Source organism: Leptodactylus fuscus, chromosome 7 (genome assembly GCF_031893055.1).
Source record: "Leptodactylus fuscus isolate aLepFus1 chromosome 7, aLepFus1.hap2, whole genome shotgun sequence".
Lineage (NCBI taxonomy): Eukaryota > Metazoa > Chordata > Amphibia > Anura > Leptodactylidae > Leptodactylus > Leptodactylus fuscus.
In genome coordinates this window covers 11,008,146-11,029,049 of record NC_134271.1, presented here as the reverse complement: position 1 = coordinate 11,029,049, position 20,904 = coordinate 11,008,146, and the positions used below count along the sequence as shown (strand labels likewise).

At 44.7% G+C, this 20,904-nt stretch overlaps 1 protein-coding gene across 1 annotated transcript; it reads right to left on the bottom strand.

The window, feature by feature from the left end:
* Positions 1 to 68: 68 nt before the first annotated feature.
* Positions 69 to 17,175, bottom strand: LOC142214411 (vomeronasal type-2 receptor 26-like). Its single transcript, XM_075283358.1, has 5 exons — positions 17,137 to 17,175; positions 14,463 to 15,263; positions 11,587 to 11,817; positions 9,383 to 9,506; positions 69 to 988 (listed from the first exon to the last, which is right to left on the bottom strand). The coding sequence occupies exons 1-5, from the start codon at positions 17,173 to 17,175 to the stop codon at positions 69 to 71; spliced, it is 2,115 nt and encodes a 704-aa protein (XP_075139459.1).
* Between the last annotated feature and the right edge of the window lie 3,729 nt (positions 17,176 to 20,904).

The following is a 20,904-nucleotide window of genomic DNA, read 5'->3' as shown; positions in this document are numbered from 1 at the left end:
GTGACTATAAGATAACAATACTCTCCATGCCAACGTGTATTTGCTTTTGGTGCTCAGATAAGCTGAGATCAATGATGTAACACGGTATTCTTAGGTTCTAATAAATGTTTTCTAGTATTTAGTTCAGGCTTAAATAGAATGATATAACATTTAGGGATAAATATACAGCCCAACAGTCCAGCATTAGAGGTCAGGATGGCAAATATCTCCACGGCCACCATGTATTTGCCTTTGGTGCTGAGATAAGCCGGGATCATGGCTATCCAGACACTACAGAACACCAGCATGCTGAAGGTGATGTACTTGGCCTCATTAAAACTGTCCGGTAATGTCCTGACTAAGAAAGCTATAATAAAACTAATGGCGGCCAGAATCCCCATATAACCCAGGACAGAGTAGAACCAAAGATCTGACCCTTCATTACACTGGACTACAGTCTTCTCCTTATAAGAATGTGTGTCCAGCTCCTGGAAGGGAGGAGAGAGGGTCACCCAACTCATACAGAGGACAACCTGGACAGAGGAGCAGATCAGGAGCACACTATTAGGGAGTTTTACCCCAGTCCATCTTCTCCACACACTTCCAGGCTTGGTGGCTTTGAATGCAATGCAAACCATGATGGTCTTGGCCAACAATGAAGAGATGGATACTGAGAGTAATATTCCAGCAGAGATCTGACGTAACATGCAGGTTATATCCACAGGACGACCAAGGAACAAGAAGACACAGAGGAAGCTCAGCATGATGGAGACCAGGAGGACAAAGCTCAGGTTCTTGTTATTCGCTCTCACGATCGGGGTGTCACGTTTTGAAACAAACATTGCAAAAATTAAAATGGTCAGAATACAGAAGAAAGACGATAAACAGGAAAAAGCGCTTGATAAGATGTCCTCAGTATAAGATAAATATTCCATCTCCTTCAAGACGCAGAATGTTCTGTTCTCATTTGGCCACGAGTCTTCTGGACATTTCATGCAGTTTTCGCTATCTGTAAGATAAAGTCAATGTGAGATCTGCTCATTACTTGTGGTTACATGTGCGGCTTGTGTTGTGTTATTATTGTGTAGACCTTCATTACAAAAACTTTTATATTGTCTTAGATAAACAGAATGGAATGACAATGGTGAACTTGTAGAACATCTAGTCCAAAGCAACTCCCAGTCTACTGGAATCTCTGCTGTTACTTAAAGTCTTTCCACATTTTGATATAATTGTATATCCATTTAGGCGATGTGTTTGCACTAATGGGTGCACAGTCATATCCAGTGGACAGTGCAGGCACAAACGTTGTGCTCATGTCACCTGTAACGGGTCTTATCCTTAACATATTATTTACGTTCTGTCCCAATAGCTGGATTTAGAAACACCTAAGATGCTGGGATTTGTGCTGTGGTCAAGAATGATCATGACTAGAGATGAGCGAACAGTGTTCTATCGAACTCATGTTCGATCGGATATTAGGCTGTTCGGCATGTTCGAATCGAATCGAACACCGCGTGGTAAAGTGCGCCATTACTCGATTCCCATCCCACCTTCCCTGGCGCCTTTTTTGCTCCAATAACAGCGCAGGGTAGGTGGGACAGGAACTACGACACCGGTGACGTTGAAAAAAGTAGGCAAAACCCATTGGCTGCCGAAAACATGTGACCTCTAATTTAAAAGAACAGCGACGCCCAGCTTCGTGTCATTCTGAGCTTGCAATTCACCGGGGACGGAGGTTTCCGTCCAGTTAGCTAGGGCTTAGATTCTGGGTAGGCAGGGACAGGCTAGGATAGGAAGGAGAAGACAACCAACAGCTCTTATAAGAGCTAAATTCCAGGGAGAAGCTTGTCAGTGTAACGTGGCACTGACGGGCTCAATCGCCGCAACCCAGCTTTCCGCAGATCCTGAATGGAATACACTGACAGTGTATTCCCGTATACCCGATATATACCCCCGATACCCGTTCCAATGGTGTGCCCCCCCACCTTCACCCCAGAAATACCCTGCAAGTCCCCTAGCAATAGAATTGGGGCTATATACACCCACTATTTTTGCTACTGCCATATAGTGCCATTGTCTCACTGGGAATTCAAAGACTATATTGGGCTTACATATAACTTCAATTCCAGGGAGAAGCTTGTCAGTGTAACGTGGCACTGACGGGCTCAATCGCCGCAACCCAGCTTTCCCAGGATCCTGAATGGAACACACTGACAGTGTATTCCCGTATACCCCATATATACACCCCAAATCCCCGTTCCAACGGTGTGCCCCCCCCACCTTCACCTCAGAAATACCCTGCAAGTCCCCTAGCAATAGAATTGGGGCTATATACACCCACTATTTTTGCTACTGGTATATAGTGCCATTGTCTGACTGGGAATTCAAAGAATATATTGGGGTTACAAATACCCTCATTTTTTGCTACTGGTATATAGTGCCATTGTCTGACTGGGAATTCAAAGAATATATTGGGGTTACAAATACCCTCATTTCTTGCTACTGGTATATAGTGCCATTGTCTGACTGGGAATTCAAAGAATATATTGGGGTTATAAATACCCTCATTTCTTGCTACTGGTATATAGTGCCATTGTCTGACTGGGAATTCAAAGAATATATTGGGGTTATAAATACCCTCATTTCTTGCTACTGGTATATAGTGCCATTGTCTGACTGGGAATTCAAAGAATATATTGGGGTTACAAATACCCTCATTTCTTGCTACTGCCATATAGTGCCAGTTTCTGACTGGTAATTCAAAGAATATATTGGGGTTATAAATACCCTCATTTCTTGCTACTGGTATATAGTGCCATTGTCTGACTGGGAATTCAAAGAATATATTGGGGTTATAAATACCCTCATTTCTTGCTACTGGTATATAGTGCCATTGTCTGACTGGGAATTCAAAGAATATATTGGGGTTACAAATACCCTCATTTCTTGCTACTACCATATAGTGCCAGTTTCTGACTGGTAATTCAAAGAATATATTGGGGTTACGTGCACCCACAATTTTTGCTACTGGTATATAGTGCCATTGTCTGACTGGGAATTCAAAGAATATATTGGGGTTACAAATACCCTCATTTCTTGCTACTGGTATATAGTGCCATTGTCTGACTGGGAATTCAAAGAATATATTGGGGTTACAAATACCCTCATTTCTTGCTACTGGTATATAGTGCCATTGTCTGACTGGGAATTCAAAGAATATATTGGGGTTACAAATACCCTCATTTCTTGCTACTGCCATATAGTGCCAGTTTCTGACTGGTAATTCAAAGAATATATTGGGGTTACGTGCACCCACAATTTTTGCTACTGGTATATAGTGCCAATTTCTAACTGGGAATTCAAATTGCGCAAGGCTCCCGGAAAGGGACGTGGACGAGGCCGTGGGCGAGGTCGGGGGAATGGTTCTGGGGAGCAAGGTAGCAGTGAAGCCACAGGGCGTCCCGTGCCTACTCCTGTGGGGCAGCAAGCATTGCGCCACTCCACAGTGCCAGGGTTGCTTGCCACATTAACTAAACTGCAGGGTACAAACCTTAGTAGGCCCGAGAACCAGGAACAGGTCTTGCAATGGCTGTCAGAGAACGCTTACAGCACATTGTCCAGCAGCCAGTCAGACTCTGCCTCCTCTCCTCCTATTACCCAACAGTCTTGTCCTCCTTCATCCCAAAATTCCCAAGCTTCACAGAACAATAACCCCAACTGTCCCTGCTCCCCAGAGCTGTTCTCCGCTCCTTTCATTGTCCCTCAACCTGCCTCTCCACGTCACGATTCCACGAACCTAACAGAGGAGCATCTGTGTCCAGATGCTCAAACACTAGAGTCTCCTCCATCTCCGTTCGATTTGGTGGTGGATGACCAGCAACCCACCCTCATCGACGATGATGTGACGCAGTTGCCGTCAGGGCATCCAGTTGACCGGCGCATTGTGCGGGAGGAGGAGATGAGACAGGAGTTGGAAGAGGAAGTGGTGGATGATGAGGACACTGACCCGACCTGGACAGGGGGGATGTCAAGCGGGGAAAGTAGTGTGGATGTTGAGGCAGGTGCAGCACCAAAAAGGGTAGCTAGAGGCAGAGGCAGAGGTCAGCAGCTTAGGCGAAGCCAGGCCACACCCGGAATCTCCCAAGATGTTCCAGTTCGTACCCAGCCCCGAAAAACTCCCACCTCAAGGGCACGTTTCTCGAAGGTGTGGAGTTTTTTCAAGGAATGCGCCGAGGACAGATATAGTGTTGTCTGCACAATTTGCCTCTCGAAATTGATTAGGGGCTCTGAGAAGAGCAACCTGTCCACCACTTCAATGCGCCGTCATTTGGAATCCAAGCACTGGAATCAGTGGCAGGCAGCAACGGCAGGACAAAGGCCGCCTGCCGTTCACGCCACTGCCTCTGCCTCTGCCACTGCCACTGCTGACTGTGCTGGCGATGCACTCCATTGGACGAGCCAGGACACCACTTCATCTGCCTCCGCCACTTTGTTGACTTCTCCCTCATCCTCCCCTCTTCCTGTCTTATCTCCTTCTCCTGCACCATCAAAGGCACCATCAGGCACTTCTTTACAACAACCCACCATCTCTCAGACATTGGAGCGGCGGCAGAAATACACTGCTAACCACCCACACGCGCAAGCCTTGAACGCCAACATCGCTAAACTGCTGGCCCAGGAGATGTTGGCGTTCCGGCTTGTTGAAACTCCCGCCTTCCTGGACCTGATGGCAACTGCGGCACCTCGCTATGCCGTCCCTAGCCGTCACTACTTCTCCCGGTGTGCCGTCCCCGCCTTGCACCAGCACGTGTCACTCAACATCAGGCGGGCCCTTAGTTCCGCGCTTTGCACAAAGGTCCACTTGACCACCGACGCGTGGACAAGTGCATGCGGACAGGGACGCTACATTTCACTGACGACACACTGGGTGAATGTAGTTGAGGCTGGGACTGCTTCCCAAACTGGCCCGGTGTACCTCGTCTCCCCGCCTAACATTCCTGGCAGGGACACGAGAAGAACACCCCCTCCTCCTCCTCCTCTACCGCCTCCTCCTCCGCCACCGCCTCCTCCTCCGCTGTTAGATTGACCCCAGCTACGAGTTGGAAACGTTGCAGCACTGGCGTTGGTAGACGTCAGCAGGCTGTGCTGAAGCTGATCAGCTTGGGGGACAGACAGCACACTGCCTCCGAGGTGAGGGATGCCCTCCTCGATGAGACGGCAATATGGTTTGAGCCGCTGCACCTGGGCCCAGGCATGGTCGTTTGTGATAACGGCCGGAACCTGGTAGCAGCTCTGGAGCTTGCCGGACTCCAACATGTTCCATGCCTGGCCCACGTCTTCAACCTAGTGGTGCAACGTTTCCTAAAGAGCTACCCCAATGTTCCAGAGCTACTGGTGAAAGTGCGGCGCATGTGCGCCCACTTTCGCAAGTCGACAGTAGCCGCTGCTAGCTTAAAATCTCTCCAGCAATGCCTGCATGTGCCACAACACCGGCTTTTGTGCGACGTCCCCACACGCTGGAACTCAACGTTTCAGATGTTGAATAGAGTGGTTGAGCAGCAGAGACCTTTGATGGAATACCAGCTACAAAACCCTAGGGTGCCACAAAGTCAGCTGCCTCAGTTTCACATCCATGAGTGGCCATGGATGAGAGACCTTTGTGACATCCTACGGGTCTTTGAGGAGTCCACAAGGAGGGTGAGCTCTGAGGATGCGATGGTGAGCCTTACAATCCCGCTCTTGTGTGTTCTGAGAGAATCCCTGATTGACATCAGGGATAACTCAGATCACACAGAGGAGTTAGGGATAGCATCCGATCCGTCACAGCTGGAGAGTAGGTCCACACATCTGTCCGCTTCACTGCGTTTAATGGAGGAGGAGGAGGAGGAGGAGGAGGAAGAAGAGTTGTTCGATGATGTGATGGTGATACAGGAGGCTTCCGGGCAACTTCGAATCGTCCCATTGTTGCAGCACGGATGGGTAGACATGGAGGATGAGGAGGAAATGGAGATTGAACTTTCCGGTGGGGCCAGAGGAGTCATGCCAACTAACACTGTGGCAGACATGGCTGAGTTCATGTTGGGGTGCTTTACAACCGACAAGCGTATTGTCAAAATCATGGAGGACAACCAGTACTGGATCTTTGCTATCCTTGACCCCCGGTATAAAAACAACATCTCGTCTTTTATTCCGGTAGAGGGGAGGGCCAATCGCATCAATGCTTGTCACAGGCAATTGGTGCAGAATATGATGGAGATGTTTCCAGCATGTGACGTTGGCGGCAGGGAGGGCAGTTCCTCCAGTAGGCAACCAAGTTCTCACCGGTCCACACAAACGAGGGGCACACTGTCTAAGGTCTGGGACACCTTGATGGCACCCCCTCGCCAAAGTGCCGCCACGGAGGGTCCTAGTGTCACCAGGCGTGAGAAGTATAGGCGCATGTTGTGGGAATACCTTTCCGACCACAGCCCTGTCCTCTCCGACCCCTCTGCGCCCTACACGTATTGGGTGTCGAAGTTGGACCTGTGGCTTGAACTTGCCCTATATACCTTGGAGGTGCTGTCCTGTCCTGCCGCCAGCGTCCTATCTGAGAGGGTGTTCAGTGCAGCCGGTGGCATCATCACTGACAAGCGCACCCGTCTGTCAGCTGAGAGTGCCGACCGGCTCACTTTGATAAAAATGAACCACCACTGGATAGAGCCTTCATTTTTGTGCCCACCTGTGTAAAGCACCCCAACATGAAACTCCATGTCTGTACTCAACCTCTCCAATTCCTCCGCATCCTCATACTCATCCACCATAAGCGTTGCACAATTCTGCTAATACTAGGCTCCCTCCACCCTGATTTCCCCCAACTCTGCTGGTTAGAGGCTCCCTCCACCCTGATTTCCACCAACTCTGCTGGTTAGAGGCTCCCTCCACCATGAATTGGTCCAAACTGGGCTGTTTAGAGGCTCCCTCCACCATGAATTGGTCCAAACTGGGGTTTTTAGAGGCTCCCTCCACCATGAATTGGTCCAAACTGGGGTTTTTAGAGGCTCCCTCCACCATGAATTGGTCCAAACTGGGGTTTTTAGAGGCTCCCTCCACCATGAATTTGCCCAAACTGGGCTGTTTAGAGGCTCCCTCCACCATGAATTGGTCCAAACTGGGGTTTTTAGAGGCTCCCTCCACCATGAATTGGTCCAAACTGGGGTTTTTAGAGGCTCCCTCCACCATGAATTGGTCCAAACTGGGGTTTTTAGAGGCTCCCTCCACCATGAATTTGCCCAAACTGGGCTGTTTAGAGGCTCCCTCCACCATGAATTGGTCCAAACTGGGGTTTTTAGAGGCTCCCTCCACCATGAATTGGTCCAAACTGGGGTTTTTAGAGGCTCCCTCCACCATGAATTGGTCCAAACTGGGGGTTTTTAGAGGCTCCCTCCACCATGAATTTGCCCAAACTGGGCTGTTTAGAGGCTCCCTCCATCATGAATTGGTCCAAACTGGGGTTTTTAGAGGCTCCCTCCACCATGAATTGGTCCAAACTTGGCTGTTTAGAGGCTCCCTCCACCATGAATTTGCCCAAACTGGGCTGTTTAGAGGCTCCCTCCATCATGAATTTACCCAAACTGAGCTGTTTAGAGGCTCCCTCCATCATGAATTGGTCCAAACTGGGGTTTTTAGAGGCTCCCTCCACCATGAATTTGCCCAAACTCTGCTGGTTAGAGGCTCAATCCACCCTGATTTTCAAAACAAATGTTGGTGCCAACCTCAACTTACTACAAGGGCCAAATTCACTGCTGGTGACAAGCTCTCCTCACTGCAAGTGCCAAATACACATGTTTCAAGGTGTTTTCCTACTGTCAGAGAGGTGGTATTGAGTGTGTAAAGTGTGTAGTTGTTAGGCTGTGATGTTGGGGTAATAGAGGGTCTTTGGTGTGTTAGATGCCCCCAGACATGCTTCCCCTGCTGTCCCAGTGTCATTCCAGAGGTGTTGGCATCATTTCCTGGGGTGTCATAGTGGACTTGGTGACCCTCCAGACACGGATTTGGGTTTCCCCCTTAACGAGTATCTGTTCCCCATAGACTATAATGGGGTTCGAAACCCGTTCGAACACACGAACATTGAGCGGCTGTTCGAATCGAATTTCGAACCTCGAACATTTTAGTGTTCGCTCATCTCTAATCATGACATCTAAGAAGTTAGATTTCCCACATCACAGACCCCTCAATATCCCCCTGCAACCAAATTGCTAAGTGCAGATGGCTTGTCAACGTGTCAGGGGTTGAATGGATTTTCTGCCAGAATAATAATAATAATAATAATAATAATAATAATAATAATAATAATAATAATAATAATATATTCATCAAGTTTTACACAACACTTGTATTAAAATAACATATTATACTATGATATTTATATTATATATTTTGATACTCAGTACTGCAGGATTTTTTGTTTTACACCACCTCCTTCAGAGCCATAACATTTTTTCCTTTCCATCATTGTAGCTGTATGAGGGCTTGTTTTTTTGTGGGGGGGGGGGGGGGTTCCTGCAAGTTGTACTCTTGTTCTTTTCTTGGCCAAGCCCTGGCAAATCCTGTGGGAGGTAAATCTTTTGATATTTCAGATTTTAGACACCCCTTACACATTACAAAACCAAAAATTTAGCCCACATATACATACACTAGGTGAGATTAAACTATATGAACCTCTTCTACTACTCTGCATAGTCACACCTCATAAACCAATACGAGATATGCGCCTAGTCACATGTATAGTATACATTATATACATTACAAGTATAGTATAGAGCTTTTAATCTCATTAACTACGTTCCTAGTAGGTATTTTGAATTCTTTTTATACTTCTAATCTACTTGGCGTGAAATTCTTGCAAAAATATTTTATTGTATATTTACATTAATGTCCTAAAATATTAACCTGACACCCCACCCCCACCCCAAATAATTATGTATAGTACTGTAATAAACACTCCTCCTAATCTAAGCATCAGCCAAGAAAGTCTCAGGCTAAGGCCGCATGTTGCAGAAACCCAGCCTTTTTTTTTTTGTTGCAGATTTTGCTGCAGTTTTTTGAACCAAAACCAGGAACGGATTGAGCAGAAGGGAGAAGTCTAAGAACATTCTATATACTTAAGAACTTATACTCAAAATAAGTATAAGAACTCTAACTACTTAAGAGAAGACTAAGAACTTTCTATATATATTTCCATTCCTTTTGTAGCCATTCTTGGCTTTGTATCAAAAAATCAAAATCTGCAACAAATACAAAGCTGTTTCCCCAACTTGGGACCGCCGTCAAATTGTACAGCAGCAGACATATCGCTGTAATATGTTACCCTAAGATCAGTCAGTATATTCAGGTGAAAGAGCCTTTTGGCTTTATAATATACCTGAGATATTAGATATTTCTCCTTCTGAACATGGGACACAACCATAACAGCACAATTGTATATTATTAATCGTCATTCTACGGTCTCCAGGCTTACATCTTTCTGAGCATCGAGACCAAGGGATCTGCAAAAAGCAGACAAGATTTGTATTGTTATATGTAATCCCATAATACACTGTGATCACACAGACACAGAACATGGGTCTATAAGGTGCCTGTCATGATATACAGTAGATAACTGGCATGATACACTGCAATACATATGAATTACAGTATATCGTTATGGTTTATGAGATCTCTATTGATAAAGTACCATAGGGGGACCTAAAATAGTTTTTTTTTTTTTTTTTTTTAAATTAAATACAAATCTTGCATAAAAACACATTTAAAAATTCCTATTAAAAATAAGCTACACATAATTAGTATCATGTTTAGAAATAACTGAACTATTTTTACTTATTCTGTGTAGTGTGGTCGAAATCCGCCTGTCTGTACAGTGCCCTACTGTTAGGATTGTGCAGAAGCTGCGGCCATGGGATGGGCGTCGCTGCCTGTTCTTCTGCACGGTCCAGGGTTGCAGGGGTTAACCTGCCTTGCAACAGCCGGTGACTCTTTGATGGACTGGTGTGTCGACCAATGGGCGCTCAGATTGGGCAGCTGGGCTATTTGCTGGTAACCGCCCCTTGCCTATATAAGGGGGCTGGTCTGGACGCCTGGCACTCTAAGATCCATACTCAAACCTGAAATAATTTGTGAGTGCATGTGTGTATGGTTTCCAGCCTGTAATCCTTAGTTGTCCCAGCTAGCAATTTATCCCTGAGATAGCAATACCACTGTTAGCCAGGCAGCATGCTGCCTTGTATGTGTGTGGTAGAACTCAGTAGGTTTAGCTAACATTACTTCTCAGTCTGGGGTCACTGGAAGTGGGCTTGGCAGTAGTTGCCTGGGTGGTTGGGTGGAACAACTACACACAGGGTTTACTTGGTCTCTGGCTTGTCCTGGAGTTCAGGCTAGCCAGTTTGTTTATTTGTGCGGCTGCTCTGACTGCACAGGTCTCTGTGATTTGTAACAGAGCAAACCTGGTTCTTTAATTTAGCTGGCAGTGACATCAACTGTCAGACACTGTTCACACCAGGTTTTTAGCAGTCAGTAGCCCAGAGGGCTCCGCAGGGTTTTTCAGTTGTTTAGTTTTTTTTTAAATAAATCCTGCTGACCATAACACCTACCCAAAGACAAAGCAGATGGATCCCTGCTCATTCAAGGGATCCATGGGTACTTTAATGGAGGTACAACCCCGTTACCAAAAAGTCGGGACACTGTAAAATGTAAAGAAAACAAGAATACAATTTTTATGATTTCTCTGCTAACCGAAATTATTCATGGTAGAACATAGAACACATCGAGACAATGTCTCTTTCAGGGAAAACTTTGAATATTTCAGCAAGACAGTACTGAACCATATACTGCAGACATCAAAAAACACCATACTCTGGGGTATAATGGTCTCACTTGTATTTTGTTTTTTTACTAATCCACAAAGATTCAGGTTTGGGGTAAACCCAAAACTCCTGGAACATTCCAGCCGAATCCAAATCCAAATTTTTTACCACAACTACACAAAGTGCACCCCCACCTCAGAGGGGGTTGGGTAATAGTCCATTAATAAACATATATACAAGGTCCTATTTTTCTTAATTTTGACTAATCCCTTAATACACTAAAGCTCCGTGAAAATAGGAACCAAATGAATGCAAAGCCGCCATGAAAACACAGAACGGTTGTCAGATTATTTTGTGGATTTAGCCTGGGTTTTTTTTCTGAGCATTTTAATTTTTGTGATTTTAGATTTCAAATTTTTATTGATTTTTGCAATTTTATAAAAACAAGAGAAGAGAGCAGTATCTTACATTGCAAATATGTGGTTCATCAAAATAAATAGTGATATTAAGTACATTCAATCCGTTTTGTAATTTTTGTTTTACTCTAGGTGCTCTATTTCTTTTTGTGCTGCCACTCACCCTACTATAACTTCTTATGTTACAAATGAAGACAATTTATCCTGCAAAAAAACAAGCCCTCATATTATTTTGAAGGAAGTTATGGCTCTTGGAAGAGGAATGAATAAAGGGAAACAAAATCATTAGAAAATAAAACAAATACCATGCATTCTATGAGAGCAAGTGTCAAAATGATCCAAAAACTCACTTCATTTGCATTATTTTTCCATAATATGTTTTTTTTGTCAACCCAAAAAACCAAGTCATCCATAGAGTTTATCACGTACTGTCCAACTGTGTTCCAATCTGACAATCGACCGTTCAATAAAATAGGATTATTAACATTGTAGTCGAATACTTTATATCCTTTCTCATTGAAACATTTATATTCATTCCCATATTCATCTGGACACATCAGCGCCTCTACGTATTTCTTCAGCTTCCATAAAGAGATGGAGATAACATCAAATATAATATTAGAATAAAAAGAATAGGAATAAATAACTAGCACACGTTACAGGACAGTTATTCGAAAGCAGTTGTACTCTAAGGGTATGTACACATGGCGGAATTTCATTCTGCGTGTGAACATTCTGCACAGCTAATCTCATCCCATCGCAGCATTCCGCTCCAGATTAGTCCCAAATGAATGAGTGTAATCGGGAGGGATCATCACGATGCGGACCCTGCGGCTGATTCAGCTGCAGAATCCACAGCATGAAGGGTCATCTCGCTACTAGCTAGCAGAAAAAAGAAGCGAGTGGCTCCCATTGATCTCAATGGGAGCCGTTTTTGGCAGCGGAATTTGAGGCAGATTCCACGTCAAAATCCGCTGCCAAAAAACTTTGTGTGAACAGAACCTAATATGGCATTTCGTGATGGATCAGCCATTTATTCCTTATGGCTCCCTATGGAGTTGTAAAAAATATGGCCATGTGAATGGGGCCTTTAAAAATAATGGGTTCATATGCCATCTATTATTATGGACATGAAATAAGGGATACTACATTCACAAGAGATATGAAGTGTTAGATACTATTAACAGAGATGTGTAAAGTATCAGTCACGGCTCACTTCACCAGTGGATTGAGTCGTCACTGATTTTTTCACACCACTGTTGGATCATAGAGAGAACTGTTCAGTTACAGCTGCAGTGTTCTCTCTATCCACAAATATAATACACAAATACATCTGATCATTGAGGCAAGGGGAAGCTATTATCACTCAATAGTCTGCCACAGGGCAAATCTAGAGACTGAAGGGATAAGGATAAAAGTAGTAGTGCTGTGTAGTGCTTGTATATACAGGAGAAGAGTAATAGTGCTGTGTAGTGCTTGTATATACAGGAGAAGAGTAATAGTGCTGTGTAGTGCTTGTATATGCTGGAGAAGAGTAGTAGCGCTTTTCATACACAGACCCAAGCACATAAATACGTACCCACAGGCATATAGACTCAGATACTTAGGTCAAATACACAGTCCATTCACATTAATGTGACCACCTGTCAAAATCCACAATAACCACCTTTCGCAGAGCGGACCGCTGCAAGACGTGCAAGAAGAGAGGGGATGTTGAGCCATGCCGAATCCAGTGCCGTGGCCGGCTGCGTTAGGTTACGTGGTTGACGGGCACGCAGGTGGTGCTGGGTCAGATAGTGCTGGCGGCCCGGTCCATGATTGCCCGTCAGTGGAAATCTGTGCTTTGTTTGACCATTAACGAACTAATTCACCATGTTGACTTTGCCTTTACTTTGGAGCAAATGCTGGCTAATGGGAATCACACCTTTTTCAGCTTTTGAGCCAAATTGTCCCTTTGGTCCTCCTACATGGAAAATAGGAAGCCGGCCTCTCCCCCTCAGACCCAACATGGCCCGACTGCGACTCCTTAGCTGGTATATGGAACTGGGTGGCTCCGTATGCCTTATGTAACTGGTTCTGGTGGCTGCTGTTTGCCTACCCTGCTACTCCTTTGCCTCATGTTTCTTGTGCCCTCCGTGGCACTAGGTGTTTGTCCTGGTATACTGTTCTGATTATGTATTTTGTTTTCTTTTCTTGTTGGTTATCCTTGCCCTTCCCCTCCCTTTGTTTTCCCCTCCCCCCCTTTTGTTCCCGCTCCCTCCCTCCCTCCCCCTGCTCCTGACTTCATATGATCTCTCTTTTGTGAGTTGGACAATATGTGCCTTGAGAGCCCACGTCAGCCCTGTCTTATGGTTCTTTCTTGTATAAGCATGCTCTTTTTGTGTGTGTACTTCGCATCCCGAATATTGAGTGGAGCAATGTCCTTCTGTTCATATCCTGTGTGTACGGTTTCTTGTTAGTTTCCACACCTATTTTTTTTATTATATTGTAAAATCTCCCTTGTTTCTTTCAATAAAAATCAAATAGGTTACGTGGTTGAGCATCCATGGCGTGAACAACCCGATCGAGGTGGTGCCACATATTCTCGGTTGTGTTCAAGTCCAGTGAATTTCCTGGCCAAGGGAGTACGGTAAACTTATCCTGGTGCTTCTCAACCACGCACATACACTGCGCGCTTTATGACACGTGGCATTGTCCTGCTGGTAGATGCCATCATCCTGAGGAAAAACAGCTTGCATGTAGGGGTGAACATGGTCTGCAAGGATAGATGCATACTTGTGTTGATCCATCGTGACTTCCACAATGATGAGTGCACCCAGATGGATGATGACACGCGCCTTCTGCGATTGGTTATTTAACGTTGACATAAAAAGTAGGCGGTGGTCACATTAATATGACTGGACTGTGTATGTCCTCTGTCTCTTTGTTTTGAATATTTGAGAACCTTAGGAGCATCTTTAAAGAAGTCCGGAAACACCCCCGGCATAACTATATGACAGGAGCCCACATACGTGTATGGAGGAGCTGAGGCTGTGGGCTGCACACATGCTGTGGTTCATGTAACCCTTTAGACTGTGGGACATACCCCATTGGATACACATACTGCACATTGCAGTACCACTGCCTGACACCATCAAGGATCTCATTACACTATATAGAGCTATCAGTATACCATGTTCATCTACATTGTTCATTTGTTTTGAAAGAATTATCTCTATCAATTTACCTTATGTCTATGTTGATATAACTGGTCTGTATTTGGATGGCCATGATAATTGTACATATTATTTAAGGCCATGGCCAGGGACAGGACAGCGGAATACACTTGAAACTTGAGTTTACCAAAATCGACATGTAAAAGTTCATCGAGTTCTCCTGTCTCATTCTGTTTCTGAAAATGTGTTTCATACATTTTATCTTCTACTTCTTTTAGTGATGTAACATTATATGTTATGAACATGAGAGCAACAGTCATCGAGTCTTTAGGATACTTAAACGGATGGGGACTCTTGTAGTTATTTTCTATATCTGGACCGTCTTCTTGTCTCAGGAAAAATGATAAAGAGAGATTTATTATCTGTGCATAAGGTTCACCATAATATTTCCAGTTTGGAGAGAGTTCTGGATTAAAAATTAGGGTCTTCTTATGTATCAAATCTACAATCTCATGAAGATATTCTGTGAAAATTTGTAATGGAGTTCCACAGAGTATAATAACTTCAGCAGATGACTTATCTAGCACATCAATGTCTTCTTCAATGTTTTTTTCATGACGTAATTGTGAATATCTTCCTTTTATAACAAACTCCACACAGATCTCATGTCTGGCGAGAACCTTTGTCAGTAAGCTCACTTCTTTCTCTCCGGCGTCATCATCAGAAGTTATGATTCCAACCCAGTTCCATCCAAAGTAGTTCAGAAAATGACATATGACAGAATAGGTTGTGTACTCATCAGGAACAGTCCGGAAGAAAGACGGAAACAGATGTCGGTCACTGAGCAATGGGTCTGTGGCTCCATAACTAATCTGTATTATTAATTAAAAAAGCATAAATTATCTGGGAAATAATCTGAGAAACATTCAACATGCGTGGATGTACGATGCGTCACATTTATTAACAGTACAGCTTTAGCTTTCAAAGATTTCATTTGTTATAGATGTAAAAGTAAAATCATACAGTTAAATAAAAATCATGCTGAAAAGATAGTCATAAATAATGGCATCAATAACAGAAATGGCCGAACCTCTTAAGATTCATTCTGAGTTTGGGTGACTCAGATCCAAGATTAGTTTCTGATCAAACAAGTTCGATATGAACCACACCTTAAAATGGCTTATATCATAGTGTATCGTACTGTCAGGGCTCCTAGGACTATATATATCTATAATACATAGTGTATAACACTGTCAGGACTCCTAGGAACCTATCTATAAAACATAGTGTAGAATACAGTCAGGGTTCCTAGGAACCTATCTATAAAACATAGTGTAGAACACTGTCAGGGCTCCTAGGAATCTAGCTATAATACATAGTGTATGACACTGTCAGGGCTCCTAGGATCTATCTATAAAACATAGTGTATAACACTGTCAGGGCTCCTAGGTACCTATCTATAAAACATAGTGTATAAAACATAGTGTATAACACTGTCAGGATTCCTAGGAACCTATCTATAAAACATAGTGTATAACACTGTCAGGGCTCCTAGGATCTATCTATAAAACATAGTGTATAACACTGTCAGGGCTCCTAGGTACCTATCTATAAAACATAGTGTATAAAACATAGTGTATAACACTGTCAGGGCTCCTAGGAATCTAGCTATAATACATAGTGTATGACACTGTCAGGGCTCCTAGGATCTATCTATAAAACATAGTGTATAACACTGTCAGGGCTCCTAGGTACCTATCTATAAAACATAGTGTATAAAACATAGTGTATAACACTGTCAGGATTCCTAGGAACCTATCTATAAAACATAGTGTATAACACTGTCAGGGCTCCTAGGATCTATCTATAAAACATAGTGTATAACACTGTCAGGGCTCCTAGGTACCTATCTATAAAACATAGTGTATAAAACATAGTGTATAACACTGTCAGGGCTCCTAGGAACCTATCTATAATACATAGTGTATGACACTGTCAGGGCTCCTAGGATCTATCTATAATACATAGTGTATGACACTGTCAGGGCTCCTAGGATCTATCTATAATACATAGTGTATAACACGGTCAGGATTCCTAGGAACCTATAGTATGTCAAAAAGAATGTGACATGTATGGAATAATAGATGGTAAGCAGAATATACAAACTCAGAGTTTAACCATGAACTGTGCTGATTCTCACTTTTACATGTTTGAATATTTAAAAAGCCCAAAAATTACCCTTATTGGGAAAAGGTTTTTGTTGAAAAAAAAGACCCTTTTGATGACTTAAGTTTTATAAACTTATTGTTATTTGGGAATTAAATTTGTGTCTTTGAGCCATTGGAAAAGTGACAAAAAATTGGCTTTTCACAAAAAAAATACCACCAGGGAGGGCGTGGCTTGGCATGCTATTGGACAGCAGCAGAACTTAGATGCTCAGGGCCCCACTAGCGAGCTTTTCAGCACTCCAAGATGGGGAAGACATGATCCAGAAAGCAGGTGGAAGACCCTACACCTGCCCTTGTACCAGAGGTGCCGAAATCAAATTGCTTTCTTCCCTTTCTGGAGACATGCAGCTCAGCCAATAGTTATGTGCTCGCTCCCTCATCTCAGCGGTCTGCACAGCTCCACTTAACTGTGCCTGGAGGTCTACCTGCAGTTTCCAGAGACCCTTGGTGCCCTTTCTCCCTTGTTGAGCACATCTGCTCAGCCTCTGTCCCCTGCTCCTACACACCTGCCAGCTACCTCCTCCACTTCAAGATGAAATGGAGGATGAAACTCCATGTCAGGGTCTCATGGCTACTCCACCACTCTTCAAGTCCTTCTCCACTCAAGCCCAGGAACATTTTAGAGACTCTGATTGGGTTGTCAGCCAATTACAGTCTCCTTGCCACGAGCAGCTTCCTTCTGCACCACCTCATCCCCCATCTAGCTTTGATCTGTCCTTAGAGGATGAAGCTGTCTCTCCTGTAACCTGCAGGAAGACTCAAAGGAGCCAACCTGCCAACATTGCTCGCCACACGTTGACACCTTGTTTAGTATCTTTATTTACCGTACACACCCTCCAGGGACACCCAGAACTACAGGCTCTACTTGTTCTTCTCCCAAGCAAAAGAGACATGGATAACCTGACAAAATATTGACTTTGATGGAACCAAACTCTCTATCTTTCCAGACCTCTTCAAGCATATCCTACACCATTGGACGGCTCTGAAACCATTTGCTCTCCTTAAGGAATGTGGGATTCCCTACCACTGGGGTTTCCCGTTCACTCTCCAGGTCCACCTGAAAGATGGACTACTCTCCTTCACCTCCCCAAATGTCCTCTGGAATTTTCTCCTAGCACTTGGATTGCTGTCTAGCCAACTCCCAGCCTTGGAGCTGCTCCTCAATGACACTGAGCCTTCTGATGTCAACCAGCAGCCACAGCACTCTACTGAGAGTCGTGACATGAATTCCGCAAGATCTGAAAGATCCCACCGTAGTCAATGAATGGGTCAAGATTGAGATAGTCCTGCCTGAAGTGACCTCTTCCAGGTCATCTACAATTGCTGGACTTTTTGTTTTTCCATTGTTATGCTATTGCTTAGACTGTTCTTTTTAGCCTGTCTTCATCATTACACGTTTTCTTACAACTCTGTTCATATTCTGTTTCACCTCCTGTTTATACTGGGCAAAACTAGCTCCACTTTCTCTCTACTTTGTACACTCACTACTCCACCTGGCACGTATCGTGCCTTTCACATCCCCACATAGCAAGGGTCTCGCTGTGCAGGACCACCCAGAGACCAGTGCTCCTAATCTGTAGTCTGTCCATCCTCTTATTACTACTGCTTACTTCTCTTTTCTGTCACTCTTTTTTTCTCTCTCTTACTTGCCCTTCACCGCTCCCCACCCCGTCACCCCCTCATGGCAGACATTTTGATATCCACTGTTAATGATAAGGGCTTAAATACTCTTGAAAAGCCCTCCCAAATCCTGTATGATGCGCATACGATCAGGGACGACTTACCTGACAATACCTTAAAAACCTTCTCTGCAATCCACTACACACAGTGCTCCCATACCCTCATAGTTCTGCTTTCCCTGGAAGCAGAGAAGACATTTGACAGAGTGGAGTGGACATTCTTGGAAGCGAGCCTCTCCCAGATATATCTGGGCCCCACTATGCTCAGTCGGAAGAGCCTGTGTAAGTTAGAAGGGACATGATACCACCTAGTCAGGATGTTATACAGTAGTCCGCCTCCTGATAGTTACAAGCCACCGAACTCCTATGAGCAAACTCAAGAATTCTAGTTCATTGCAAGTCTGAAAAGCATAGATTCAAGTCCAACTCCCATTTATAGAGGAAGGAAGGTCTGTGGCAAAGAGGAGTGGAAACCAGGAGCAAGTAAAAGTCTAAAAGGGAGTATCTGAGCAAGATGGAGCTGACACAGGCCTTCTCGAAACTTGTGAGGGGCCTATCATAGCCCTCAGAACAGGACAGCGAGGTGAGAAACTGGGAGAGCTTCTACACCCACCACGGTCCCAGGGGAGGACCGCTAAGCGCCCCTGGAGTGAAAGTTCATGGCCCCCTGCCATTGCCGGAAAGGCCCCAGGGAAAGGCTGGATTACCTTAAAATAGGAAGCAAGGGGGATGGGGGGGAGGCTGCTCCTTGCTAAAAAGCGATTTGCATACCCTCAAAGTGGGACCAATAGTAGGGTGCACCCGCAGGGTGGGGGTGGAGTCCAACAAGGGAAGAAGATGCAGAGGGGGGCCCGAAAAGGAGCCCTCCAATGAGATTCACTATTTGAGGAGTTGCTGCACCAATCCAACACTCAGCATGGAAGCCTCATAATACCTGTGGGAGTTCGGGAGTCCAAACCCACCTACTGTTTCGACAAAGTTAGGATTGATGTCAGCAGCGGTATTAATCAGCACCTAGTCTCACTTGAGTAGCAAACAATGTGCGTTTATTTAGCACAACAAACAACTTACAAACTTATAGAATCCAGTTCTGTGGAGACATTGCAGCAGCTTCTGCAGCCATGACATGTGGGGAGAGAGAGAGAGAGAGAGAGAGAGAAGGGGAGGAACATCCTATCTGTGAGTGTCTTTTCTTTTCAGCAGAACTTTAACAACTTAACAATATGAACACAGACAGATTGTCTCATCATATAACACAGCAGTAGTAGTTGTTGCCTTACATATAAACAAATATGCATTATGCCAACAATTGAGCAAACTATTCTGGCACGCTTACCCTGCCACATGAAATTCAAGAGGTCACTGTACAATAATTTGAAAAATTTGAGAGGGACATGTATTGGCAGGGTTTGGAGTAAGTAAAGTAAACGAGGCATAACATTCATCTTATAAATAGCACAATAGCCAAACCATGTATACATGCCCTTAGACCACCGTTTCAGGTCCGTCCTGATAACCTGCAGCAGTGGTAGGTAGTTCTTGGGGTCACCAAGATCACCCAAAATCAAGACTCCTAAATATCGAATGGCCGAGAAAGACCATTTAAAGGAGAAGGAAGATTTGAGGGAGGACTGAAGCCTGCCCTGGAGAGAGACGTTGAGCACTTCTGATTTTTGGAAATTTATTGTAAAATTAGTGAGGTGATGGAACTCCTGAAATTTGGACATTAGGGCAGGGAGAGAAGGAAAGGAGATCGTCCGCATAAGCGGCAATCTTGAGGTGCTTACCCCTCATCTAGAGGCCCGTCACAGCGGGATTGGCCCTGATCTTCCGAAGCAAGGGCTCTAGGTTCAAGACAAAAATTATGGGGGAGAGAGAGCAACCCTAACACGTGCTGTTCCCTACCACGTCAGGGGGAGGACTAGATCCTATTGATTCTGGTGGAGGCCAACGGATTGGAATAAAAGGAGGAGAGATGGGCCTATAGCTGGCACAAAGCGCAGGGTCCTTCCCCTCCTTATGTATGACGGCAATATGAGCTCTAGTCAAATCTGAAGGGAGAGAACCAACTGTCGACTGGGAATTCAGGACACGCACCAATGGGCCCAAGAGAACGGATGAGTACTTCTTATAATAAGAAGCAGGGAGGCTGTCAGGCCCAGGGGCCTTGCTAGGTTGCATTGTATGGAGAGCCTGCACAATTATTTCCCCCTATATAGGGAGGCTGAGCGCAGCTAGATCATCAGAGACCTCAGGCAGACCCGAAGCTTCAATATATTGCCAGATGGCAGAGAGAAGGGAAGGGGTGGGAGGAGCCAAGAGGGGGGGGGGTTGTAGAGTCGACAGTAAAACCGTGAAAACTCTTCTGCAATATGGTGTGGGTCCATTAAGTTACCACCTGACGCCCCCGTGATTGAGGGTACGTAATTACGAGACTTCTGCTCCCGAAGGGATCTGGCTAACGCGCGGCTACATTTGTTCCCAAATTCATAAAAATGTCCAGATGGTTCCTCAACCATTTACGGGCAATGAAAAGGGCAGAGTGAGTATCTGCCATGTGGGTGCGTTTATGAGTCTGCTCCAAAGAGACAACCTCTGCAAATCAG

What these genes read in the sequence shown, in the direction of transcription:
- LOC142214411 (XM_075283358.1), bottom strand. Translation starts at nt 17,175, where the DNA reads ATGGAGTTTCATCCTCCATTTCATCTTGAAGTGGAGGAG. An exon ending in TTCATCTTGAAGTGGAGGAG is followed by an intron (nt 15,264 to 17,136) that starts GTAGCTGGCAGG and finishes TTAATAATACAG; the next exon opens with ATTAGTTATGGAGCCACAGA. An exon ending in GGAAAAATAATGCAAATGAA is followed by an intron (nt 9,507 to 11,586) that starts GTGAGTTTTTGG and finishes TGCTTTTTGCAG; the next exon opens with ATCCCTTGGTCTCGATGCTC.